The sequence below is a fragment of the Halyomorpha halys genome, unplaced genomic scaffold (genome assembly GCF_000696795.3).
Source record: "Halyomorpha halys isolate HHAL.00 unplaced genomic scaffold, Hhal_1.1 Scaffold398.1, whole genome shotgun sequence".
Classification (NCBI taxonomy): Eukaryota; Metazoa; Arthropoda; class Insecta; order Hemiptera; family Pentatomidae; genus Halyomorpha; species Halyomorpha halys.
In genome coordinates, this window is record NW_027109697.1 from 385,118 (window position 1) to 398,022 (window position 12,905).

Sequence of the window (12,905 nt, forward strand, 5' to 3'; positions counted from 1 at the left end):
TTTAACATGAGTTTTTCCATTTAACACGCTTTAACATGTTAAATCAAAGATCATGAATAATACCCCTTCTGTTACTAGATCTGTTAAATGGAGAATGACGTCACGCAACAGACCAGATGAGCTCGTCACCATTTTTTTTTGTTGTTGTGTTAGATTACTTACTCATAGTTTGTGTTTTGATTGTTATTATTGTTTTGGATGGTTTTATAAGTAATAAAGCAATGGATGGCAATAATAATAGTTGATAATTAGCTCATCTTGATTCTCTTCCTCACCAGTTAGAAGATCAACAAGGCACTCAGTGGCAAAACTTTCGCACAACTCCCACTTTAGGCATGCTGTAATAAATTAATTTAATCAAAACTTAGAAGTAAGCAATAACAAGAAGTTTTGGAAAGAAAGGTTATAAAACCAGTTGCTCAGAAAATCCGCTAGGAGCTCTTATGCATTTAACATGACTTTAAATAGTGCTGCTCACAATCCTATGTTTATAACATTTAACATGGTAAAACATTTAACATTTAACACAACATCATGAATACCCCTAGTTTGTGGCACATTGCCTTACCAAGAAACTACCCACTCCACTTTTATTTCTATATATCAATTTTTGTCAGTAGCTGATTATCAATTATTTTATTGTCATTTATGTTATGAGTATTTATAACTATCAAGCTTGAAACTTCAGCACTTTTGTTTTGATTTTAAATTTTATTCTTTATATGTCTATTTTTATTATTGAAATAAAACTTCTTTAACAACTTAAAAAAAAAGAAAAAATTATAATATGGGAGTAAATTGATTTAGTAATGCAAAGTGAAAATTGGAAGGGCATGCCGGTCAATTCTAGCAGGAATTTTTTTCTATTGTAATAGGAGAGCAAGAGATTACACTGGTCAGTAATCCTGCCAGTGTCAGTTTGATGGAGTGAGCTCCTTAGAGTTTCTACTCTTATTATTATTATCAATATTCTGGAACTAATATTTTCTCCCTTAGGTTACAAGAGGATATGCATGATCATTATTAATTAAATTTTAATGTATTATTTTATTTCCAAAAGTTTTCCATTTTGTCTGCCAGTCCTAAGACTACCACTTTTTTTTTTTTTTTTTTTAAATTTCTAACTTAGCGTATTAATGTATTTACAACTTATTGATGTCCTTAAAATAACATTATTATGTATATTTAGCTGTATTTGTGTTTTTTTTGTACAAAAAAAGGTACTGGTGAACCCAGGTTTCGGCCAGGACATTAGAGAGATGAAGGCTCCAAAAATAGTTACTCTTTTGTCCACAACAGAACAAATTCCTAGCCGACCTGGCTCTGTTCTGGATTCATATGAAAAACACCACATGGAACACGACCATTGTAAGTACTTAAACTTAGGGTATTTGTTTTAATCTTTTTATGTACTTCTTTTTACATCTCCCCTTGTATGTGCTTTTATTAGCAAGGGCGTACCCAGGATCAAAACTAGGGGGAAGGCAAGCCATAGCCAATCAGGTTGTGATATTTCAGCACGGAAAAGGCAAATGAAACCAAAATCTTAATAAAGATATATATATTTATATCAGTACTTTATTAGATATTATGATTATTTACTTGAAAAAAAATTTAATTTTTTTTTCACTTTCGGGGGGAGGTAGCTACCCCCTCCTGCCCCTCTCTGGGTGGTAATTAGTATAAAATAGTATTTTTTTTTTTTTTTATCATTTTTGCTGGACCAAATGTATTCGTCTACAGGGAGACTATGTTGAAAAATAAAAGCAGTTCCACCGAGATAAGACTTCTTTCTAGTACATTCCGAGAACTTTTCAAACCACCCTGATATAAATAAACTAGAATTATGAAACGGTATTAGGCAATTAATGGAAACGGAAATAATAACAAATAAAAAAGTAGACATAAAAGAAATATAAAAATACAATACACACTAAAAGATAAAAAATAAGGGAAATAAGAATAAATTTATCTTCCAATATATTGATTTAGAATATTTTTACTTATAAAAGAGGACAAATACTGTCGATTCTTGATAATTTATGACTTTTAAAAATTTATCGTGTGAATTATTTATTAATTTATATAATTCTGTTAACAGTGAATTCCTTCCCAGTTGGCGAAGGTATTTCCCATAGGTGGAGCGGCGGTGGCGACGCAGCACTCCGTCCACTTTCACCAAACCTGTTCCCTCTATCCAAGGCAAAGCCACTGGATGAAATTATTGCAAGGCCTACCCATTGCCTTCATCATCACCACATCCTGTCAGTGAATATGTTCACTAAGGACTCACTCAACGAGCTCTTCAATCTTGCCCAGGCCTTCAGGACATATGTGCAAAAGGAAAGAAGTATCGATCACATACTGAAGGTATAATTACCTAATTTTAAACCATTTTATTTTTGCTTTTACTGTAAATATTTTGTTATTTTAAAGTCAATTGAGGCTTGGAGGAAAAAGGTGTATGTGCTAAAAATGTGCTACTAGTTTTAAGGAAAATGAAAAAAAAAATAGGTAGTTGACCACAATGTTTTTCTCTAAAATTACAGCTCTAGGAACAAACTAAACTGTTCACGATAGGAACTTCCAGTAATAACCAATCGACTGGCACAGGTTTCTTCATCATTATCTCATCAAAATCTCATTTTTCGTATTTCTGGCACTTAAGTCTTTTCCATTTCTATGCCTCAATTATTGTTGTTCAATTTAAATAAATCATCAACAATTGTCATTGAGATTAATATATTTTGTTTCTATATGGTTTATAAACTAACTAACCATTGTTTTTATATGGGTTATTAATGATTTCTGCTTTAATAGCGAATTAAAAAGAAAATAATATGGTGCTGCATGTGCATCACAGAGTGAAGTTTCCTTATTTCTTCAGCACTTTCTGTTTTTTTATTTTTTCATAATTTATTTTGTATAATTCTTACTTCTGTAATATGATATTTCATCTTCTTTTGTTATCAATTAACTACTATCTGCTTCTATTGTTATAAGTTTTTGTTTATATATTTTTTACTGACCACACTCCCAACCATCTCCTCATATCCATCTACATGATATAATGCTTGCAGGGTAAGGTAATGGCTTCAATATTCTATGAAGTAAGTACGAGAACCAGTTGCAGCTTCTCTGCCGCAATGCAGCGCCTTGGAGGAAGTGTGATCTATATTGACAGCGAAAGCAGCTCGGTACAGAAGGGCGAGTCCCTTGAAGGTCAGTGCCATCTGTATATTATACATCTCATCGTTCTAATAATTTTGTTTATTTATTGTTATTCTAATTATATAATAACTATTTTACATAATTTATGAGATTTGTATCTCAAAAAACTCTTCTATGAAAAGTGCTAGTGTTGTTCTCTTATAAATATTTCTGTTTATGGTTAATTTTTAAATTGAGGTGAGTAGATTCAAAACCAGCTCCATCCACATTTTTCTGAAATTCATTTTTTTTTATTTTTTGCTTATTCTCAATACACTACATCATACTGTCAAGTGGGAAAGAGCAGAATCAGTTCCTTCCCTGTGAAAATTGCACTCAAAGTGATTCGTTTGTTGCAAAACCAGCTCCATCCTATATTTTAATCTCGGAAGGTTTCACTGTGTTACTGGATTCACTTTTCATATTTTCACCTTTTACAATAGAAAAGTATCCAGAATTGGAGATGATATTGAAGTTGGTGGAAAACTATCTCAACGATGTGCATTTCAACTGTTAACAAAGAAAAATAGGAAAATTTCACATGGATTTGATACTACTAGAAATAAACTCTGGTCCATCAAAATTGTCAAGTATGACATTTTGGACCTGATTGGAAAACCATGGATTCTTTTAAGTTTTATAAAAATGTTGTTGCCAGATGTTACAGCGAGCATTATGAAGATGAGAATGAAAGGTGCCATTCAATGACAACGAGAATAGAAGCGTTTATAAGAGGTTCCTCAACTATAATTTTTATTCACTGTACTGGATCTTTTAGCTTTAATTTAGCTAAACGTTTCGGGTTTTGACATCCTTTGGCACTTGGATAAACAAATTTTATGAAGTCTTTGTAGTAGTATTTTTGCAATAATAGTTAATTGCTAAAAATTACAAAGAAGGCTAATAAAAAAATAAATTAATAAGTAGATAAGTTTAGCTTATATTTATGTCCAAATGATGTTGCCAAAACAATAGTGACGGTTTGCTTTATTTTGCGGATAAAAAAACGGGGAAATTATCATCATCGAATAAGCGATATAAGACACTTTCCAAAAAACCATATATTGAAAATGTCATGATATTGTTATTGGATAATATTATTAAGCCTCAAGAGATTTATAGATATTTTCACTTTTAAATCACATTAATAATTTTTAATTTTAGTTTATTTTATTTGTATATAATGTATGATTTATTTTTTTAAAAACCAAAACTTTTCCATTTTGTTTCAATCATGAAATTATTTTAGTTCTGTTTTTTCTCCAGATACTGTAGCTGTAATGGCAGGTTATTCAGATGTAGTTGTGATTCGCCATCCGGAACCAGGAGCTATTTCGGTGGGTACTATTATTATATTTTCTCTTGTATTATTAAGATCTAGTGTAATGATGTCATCTAGTACTAGAGCCAAAGTGGAGAAAAAAGCCAGTTATTTAGTTTATTATGTTTATCTTCTTAGGACTTTTATTATGTTTGACACATTAAATTCACAAAATGTTAATTTCTTATTTTTCGGATAATATTTTTGATTTATGAAAAAATTACCTCAAAAACCATTCGACATATAGATGTTTTTAACACTCAAATTAAAGCTAGTTCAATATACAATAAACTAAGTTTATGCCATTTATCTTCGTAGGAGTATTAGTCTTTATGATATTTGACAAACTTAATTCACAAAATGTTAATTTTTAGTTGTTTGAATAATATTTCTGATTTATGAAAAAATAGATCTCAGGAACCGTAAAACATTTGAACAACTAGAAATCAACATTTTGTGTATTTATTTTGTCAAGTATCAAAAAACCTACTACTCCTACCATGATAAACATTATAAACTAATTTATATTACATTAAATTTGCTTTAATTTGAGTGCTGGCAGACAACTGTACGTCTTATGGTTCTTGAAAAATATTTTTTCATTAATCAAAAACATTGTCTGAACAACAACTATTAGTCAACGTTTTGTGAATTTATTTTGTAAAATATCATGAAAACTACTATTCCTTTGAAGATAAATGGCATAAACTTGTTTATTGTAAATTAAACTAATTTGAGTGCTAATAGACATCTGTACGTCAAATGGTTTTCGAGATATAGATTTCTCAAAATAAATTCACTAAGTACTGATTTTTCAGTGTATTTTTTTTATGAAATGTTGCTTTTTAAAAAAGCTATATCTTTAGAACAATTAAAGAAAGGTAGTAAATGGTTCCACTAGAACTCATATTTTTAACAAATGTACTCTACTTAGAATAACGTTCTCTTAGGTATTCTAGTGTTGTTGATAGTTTTAAAGATAAGGAACTCTGAAAGAAAAATTAATTTTTTTTTAGCATTTTGAAATAGCCACCATTTTTTATTCCACCTGCCTATACTTGGCAGACTCATCAATTTAGGCTAGTAATTATACATAGTTTTTTTCTCCTCTCGGGCTTTTGTACTAATCTATTCTCATTATTATAATCTTAATCTCCCTTATATATTATTTTGATGTTGAATTATGAGTAATTTTGTTGTTCAGGAACTAAAACTTTGGAGATTCTTGCTATTTAGTTAATAAAATGGATTGTGATATTTTTTTACAGAGGGTGGCTCAGCACTGCCGAAAACCAATTCTAAACGCTGGTGACGGCACTGGTGAACATCCTACTCAGGCGCTGTTGGACGTTTTCACAATCAGAGAGGAAATTGGAACAGTCAATGGTCTCATAATAACCATGGTTGGTGACCTTAAACATGGAAGAACAACCCATTCTCTGGCTAGGTAAATATTTTTCTACCATTAGACATGATCACTTTCCAGTAATTTATTAATTTGTTTAGTAAGTTTGAGGACTTTTAGGAGCATAGGCTTGGTCACATGACTAGCCCGGGGGGGAGGGGGGTGCCATAACTCCAACCTCCTTAGAAAAAATTACACTAACGGTTGGGGATTAGGCCACGCCCCTTGAAGGCAACATTACCTTCCTGAAGTTAATAGGGATTTCGTACATTGATGTAATTATCTAAAATATCGAAAATGTGAAGAGAATAGAAATTGTAGTAAATTTTATTTCCAATAATTTGCTCTATCTATAATGAAAATCCTTGAAGAAGTTTGTCGGGGGGTGGGGTCAGAAAAGAAACAAAAATCATATTTATTTATTTTATGCCGACGTTTCGACCTGAGTTTCAGGTCTTCATCAGGGCTATAGAACAGAAGAGATAACAACAACATTTAGGGTAACATACAATTGAAAAGGAATAGTATACAAACAAATTTAGAATTATATAAAATATTGAATTAAATCATAAATGATAAAAAATGATAACTGATAATTGAATAGTACAAAATTTTTAATTGATTGATATTTGTGGAATTGTATGGTAGTAAATTGAAAACGCACCCCCCGACAAACTTCTTTAAGCATTAATCTACGGTCAACTATCTACATCTCATAATGAAAATCCATTTAACCGTTCTCGAGAAATTCATGCTTCTTTCTCTGTTCTGTTCAGACTCATTGCAATGTGAATATTAGGGATCCCAAAATATATTTACTGTTCTAAAAAGTAAAGAGTGAATATAAAATTGAATCAACTTGGTCAATTTTTCAATTAATGGTTTCTAGGAACAGTTAATAAAAAATTAATATTTTTTAAGGAAAACAGTACAATACAAAGTTTTATAAAATAAATAATTGTTTCTGACATAATGGAGAAATTAGTTTACCAAAAAAATTAAAAACAGTTAACATTATTTTTCAGAATATCGAATGTTTATAACAAAAAAGTGACTAAGAATTAATAGTAAATAAAAAAACCAATATCAACAGAAAAATGAGCACTCTCAACTTAATTTTTTTTATCCCAGACTAGCTATTTCTGGCTAATAGAGTTATTTACGCTAAATAGTTTTCGAGATATAGCTTTTTAAAAAGCAACATTTTATAAAAATGTTGTATGGGTAGTACTGAAAGATCAGTAGTTAAAAAATTTATATCTTAAAAACCATTTGACGTACAGATGTCTATTAGCACTCAAATTAAAGCTAGTTTAATGAGCTATAAAGTAGTTTATGATGTTTATCTTCGTAGGAGTAATAGTTTACATGAAATTTTCTAAAATAAATTGATTTATAGTTGTTCGCTATATTTGTACTACTATATATACACATAAATTGATGCCGTTTTTCGATTTCAGGGGCTTTTTAAATATTGCTCTATCTCAAAGTCTCTCCTTCCCGTTTTAAGCTAATATTTCAAAAGTGATATAGGGCCCTCCCTCTCTGGGGGTTTAGCGGGGCAGGTCCGGTGGGAAAGGATAGCCTTTTTTTAGTGTTACGAAACAGTTTTAGTGTTCTCCCTACGTATACTTGGCAGACTCATCATTTGGACTAGTAATTATAGATAGTTTTCATTAAAGTAATAAAAAATTGGGGTGAGATAACTGCCTTTTTTTCTTCCCGGCTCTTGTACTATCATCACTATGCCCTGTAACTATCACTTGACCATTAGGCCTATCCCTTTGTTATATATTCTCACTAATCATCAGCCCATCATTACTACTCTCAGTTCACAGTCGCTCTCAGCCATTAATGTCACAAGGGTCCCATAACCCTCGTAGTTTTATTTTAAATTATTATTTTAATAGGCAAATAACAAATAAAAACATAAATTTGCTCATGTGTTGTACTCTGTACTGTTTATTTTATTCAATTGCTTTGTAAACTGACTATTCCAAGCAGTCTGGTTTCGATCAAATAATTGAATGGGTTATGTTACAAATAGTAAGTTTTAAGAAAACAAGGTTCAATTTTTTTTATTGAGATTGTTATGTTTTGAAGTGTACATAGCCCCTTCTACATCTAGCTATCTCATTTATTAATTGGATTTTGAGGTTAGAGTCCTCCACAGTAGATAGATAGCCACCTAGATAGGCACCCTTCATCCACACTACAAATTAAAAAAACTCAAAAAATGTTACATAGCCAATCTGCTTACCTCTTCAATTGTAATCGAATGAATGATTTATTATGATTGAATATAAAAGAAACAAAATGAATCGGATCTTAATAATTCTAATCAAAACTATTATTATAGAATAATATCTGTCATATTGAAAATAATTAAAAAAAGACAGAATAAAAAAATAGGTTTAAAACAGAAAGAGAAAACATGTGTAAGATTTAACCTAACCTTAACTTTGTTGTTCAAGCTTCTTTCTTTATTCTCTGTATTTTTTTAAAATTATTATTATTATTAAATATAATCTTATAATGTGACAGATTGCTGACTCTGTACGATGTCCAATTGCGCTACGTTACACCTCCTGGTCTCGAAATGCCAAGCAAGATTACAGGGTTCGTCAAGAAGCAGGGAATTCCTCAAACTACTATGTCTTCCCTGGAGGAAGCTCTTCCTGATTCTGATGTCGTTTACATGACTCGTATTCAGAGGGAAAGGTTTGCTTCCGAAGAAGAATATAATAAGGTATACAAAACTTTGTTTATGTATTAAGTATTTAAATGATATTTTTTACTTATTTGCATTGTTATTATATAAGTTGCTATTATATTTTAACCATGTCACCTTCGGTTGACAGATTAACCCTCAGTTGCTTCTTATAAATTAACGTTTTAATGCTTTATCTGTTTAAAGCTATAAATTCACAATAATCTCAATCCATCCAATCAAGTTGGCACTAAATTCCCTTTTAAATGTGACCTTGAATCAATCAATATAGTACAGAAAAAATATATCAACATTTAAATGTTAAAAATTCTTAAAACAATTTTAAATTGATTTAACATTATTTATTTGCAAAATGCTGTAATGTTTATATTTAAAAAAAATTATTTTATTTAAGTGAGGAGGAGATGGTCGGGTGTGCGGTGAACAAATAAACAAAAACTTGTTTACTTGTACCAAAGTTTCGATCTGAATTTCAGACCTTCATCAGGGATGTCTAAATTAAGTCTTGACTAGTCATAAACTCTGCTGAAACATTTCTGTTGGCCTGAAATACATGTTGAAACTTCGGCACAAATAAATAAGTTTTTGTTTATTTGCTGACCATTTTCCCCTTATGTTGTTCTACAGTCAACTATTAACACTTCATTATTTTATTTAAATTATAAACTGTGTTTTGTTACCATTTTTACTTTGTTTTTATTTGGTTGCTATGGAAACACCACGTAATTATCGCTTCTGACTACAAAATTTTATTTATTTAATATTAAAGAGTTGAAGTGGCTTTACCCCTCTCTCTGTCGTAAATATTTCCTTGCTTCCTTTCTCTATCAAGTTATCCAATCCCGCCGTCCATCGTACATCTCAGATATCCTTCAATTTAAGTCCTCAGTGCATTCCTGCAATACTCGCTCATGGCCTTCAGACTTATATGTAACTGCCCATCGAACCGTAGCCTTTGGTAGATCTTTCCTCATCTGTTCCTCTTCCCTATGGAATTCTATTCCCTCCTTTATTCGTAGTTCTAATACCCTTCCAATCTTCAAATCCCGTATCTTCGACTACCTTCTGTCCACCCAATTCCGTAAGAATAAAAATTGAAAGTTTCAAAAAAGCTCTATATATTTTCTGTATTTTATGTCTTAGATTTTCGTTTATAATTGTAAATATGTACACTAGCAGAAATTATCTCTTTTCATTTATTATTTTTTAGTTTAATTGTATTTGATTTTATATCATTATTTTTCTTTTTATTTACTATCAGAAGTCATCTTACGTTTTATGATATAACAAGTTGTTTTATTTTATTTGTTTTATCATTATTTTATATATTCTGTTAATTATTGTTGTTTATTTATATCTTTTTAAATTCATTGTATTATTTTATTTTATGACATTCTGTAATTTCATCTCTATTTTACGGTTTACTCTAAGGCTCTAAAGCCTAATTTTGACGCCTGTAAATTATTCTAAAGGGATCAATCACAGAATAAATAAAGATTATTATTATTAATACAAAGTGGATAAAAAAAGAAAATGAAAGGGATTTTAATTAATAATCTGTTTTTATGTAGACCTAATTAATGTACAAGAATTTAAATGATATATTAAAAAAAAGAAGACGGCCCAGGTATGGTCAAAAAAGCTCGAGTGGTTAATAAAAAGTAAACTAAGGTATAGCTTAAAATATATGAAAAATTATATTAAAATGAACAAAGTAAATAAAATAAAAATAAGATGCACGATGAAAAGTATAAATAAATAAGAAATATAAAACAGTAGTAAGGCATTTAATGAAAAGGGAATAATAGCAATCACATTGTAATTAAACTATTATGAGCCAGTGTTTTGTCCCACTTTGCAGGGATTCATCGGGGCTAATGAAGATACAAACAACTGAAATAATGCAACAATGTTAGAGTATAGATAAAAAAATGAAAGTTTTGTTTAATATATTAATAATTATTTGAAATATTATTATTTAAGGGAAATGTTTGAATATTTTTCAAAATTATAAATAATACCTATTAATCGCAATTTTTTTTTTTCTATATTTAATATAGAAGCGATTCTCGATCGCTTTATATTATAAAACAATCTCTCTCTAGAAAACAATCCTGCGCTTATTCTCTCAGGCCTAATATTATTTATTCACAATGTTCATTTATAAAAAGTTTAATTGGGAGATCATTGATTGAGTTATGGCTAATAATGATTAAAAATATGTGAAAATTTATGTAAAAATGAACAAAATAAGTTAAAAAGTAATAAACTTAATAATCTTCTCTGAATAAATCAGTTATCTATAAATTTTAGTTGGTAGTTAAAGCTGGTTCTGAAATAGAGCTCATAAGCAAAATGATGATACCGAAGGTTACATGCTAAATATTCAATCTTAAAGAGGAAAAAAATATGGAATGCAGTCTCTTATATGTATCAGAATATCGGAACTAATAAAATGTAGGGTAATAGTAGTATGTGCTTTTAGTTAAAGCTTGATTCTCGTGGCTCTTTGTCACGTCCAATAAATATTATATGAGTTATTTTGACCACTCCTGGAACATCTTTTATATATTACTCATGGTCAATCAATGATCTTCTAATATCTATTTTTTTGTTTTAAACCAAACTGACTTATAAAATATTGTTATCAGGCCATCGGTGTGTTAGTCCTGACTCCTCAATTGATGACAAAGGCAAAACGCAAGATGGTAGTACTCCATCCGTTGCCGAGGGTGTTCGAAATATCACCGGAGCTGGATTCTGATCCGAGAGCAGCCTACTTCAGACAAGCAGAAGGCGGGATGTACGTTCGCATGGCCCTTCTAGCGATGGTTATTGGAAAATACTAAGTTGTTCCTATTACCATTATTAAGTGAATGGAAATTGTATTATGGATGAATTTTTATATAATTATGTTGTAAATATATCCTAATAATTTGTGAAAGTGCTGTGTTTATCAAATGATTTTATACTACATGTGTATTGTAGACATTATTTCTCTTCCATCTCTAATCTTATTGCTGCTTTTAAACAATCTAATTATCAGTATAATTTGCATATTGGTCTTTTGGTTTAGTTTGCTGTTCTTTTTACTTATCAATTTTTTTTATATTCCCAAACGTTAATTTAAAATCCAAAGCATGGTATAGCCATGTTGTAATTATTATTGGGAAGACAAATATTTTACCTTAAATATCTTATGGTTACGGACACTGTTTATTTCATCTATAAATTAGATACAATGAGTTGTCAGATTTCTTGTAAATTTCAAGTTAGGACTGGAAGAGAAATTGCCTGTAAAACAAATTTTTTTATGGAATTAAGTTTTAGTTAATAGTGTCGTGTAGTGAAAGTAGTACTATTTAAATTTTTTAGCCACAATTTTTATATCAATTATCAAGTGGGTCACCTCTGATAATGAAAAAGACAAAATATGTAATGATTTTTTGATGTAAGGAAAAAATTTAAACAATATTCGTTAAATTTAGTGATAAAATGTTGATTTGTTAAAATTTATATTTTAATTTTTGGATATGTATGATGCATGTAATTTCATTTTCGTTGCAATCCTATATCAAGACTGAAGATTCTAACCTGCCGAATTATTAACCACTAAAGATAATGTATTTTGTTTCGACATTCCATCTATATTTTTTTATTATTTTCTATATTTTTTAAATAGATTCTATTTATATTTTAATAGCATTTATATATTTTGTTAGACTGATTTGATAATTCTGTTTCTCATGTGAAAAATTTTATTAGTTGTTATTTCAAAGGTGAGGAAATATTTACAATACAATAATAAACTTACGAGTTAATATGGTTTATTTATATTTAAAATTATTTAAGCCTAATAAATTGTGTTTAGAGATGTGAAGTTATTTGTTTTTTATTTTTATATCCTTTAAATTTTTGGGTCACCCGTCTCCCAAGACAAGCACAAGAGCAGGATTACGGCTGCTGAAATACGATTTTCGTGAAGAATATTGGGAAAAACTAGAAGAGACAGGATAAGGAATGAAAGAATAAGAGAACTTCAGATCCCCTCAGTGAAATCACTGATTGAACACCAACAGCTCCGATGTATGGAAACATCTGTAGAATGGAGGAAGACAGAGTGCCAAGAAAATGTATGGAGTCGAGGCCTAATGATAGAAGACCACGAGGCAGACCTAGAAGGAGCTATATGGAGCATATCCAACGACTATGTCTGGAAAGAGGAAAAATGCTGGCTC

The 12,905-nt window shown here is 30.0% G+C and overlaps 1 protein-coding gene across 1 annotated transcript in view; it reads left to right on the top strand.

The window, feature by feature from the left end:
- The window catches only part of rudimentary (carbamoyl-phosphate synthetase 2, aspartate transcarbamylase, and dihydroorotase rudimentary), a 52,265-nt gene extending 40,600 nt beyond the window's left edge, over positions 1–11,665 (top strand). The window contains exons 27-33 of the mRNA XM_014422985.3: positions 1,221–1,368; positions 2,102–2,370; positions 3,081–3,222; positions 4,477–4,547; positions 5,800–5,978; positions 8,481–8,685; positions 11,319–11,665. Coding sequence (XP_014278471.1) covers positions 1,221–1,368; positions 2,102–2,370; positions 3,081–3,222; positions 4,477–4,547; positions 5,800–5,978; positions 8,481–8,685; positions 11,319–11,516 — 1,212 coding nt within the window. The 3' untranslated portion in view covers positions 11,517–11,665. The remainder of the gene's footprint in view (positions 1–1,220; positions 1,369–2,101; positions 2,371–3,080; positions 3,223–4,476; positions 4,548–5,799; positions 5,979–8,480; positions 8,686–11,318) is intronic.
- The last annotated feature ends 1,240 nt before the right edge of the window (positions 11,666–12,905 follow it).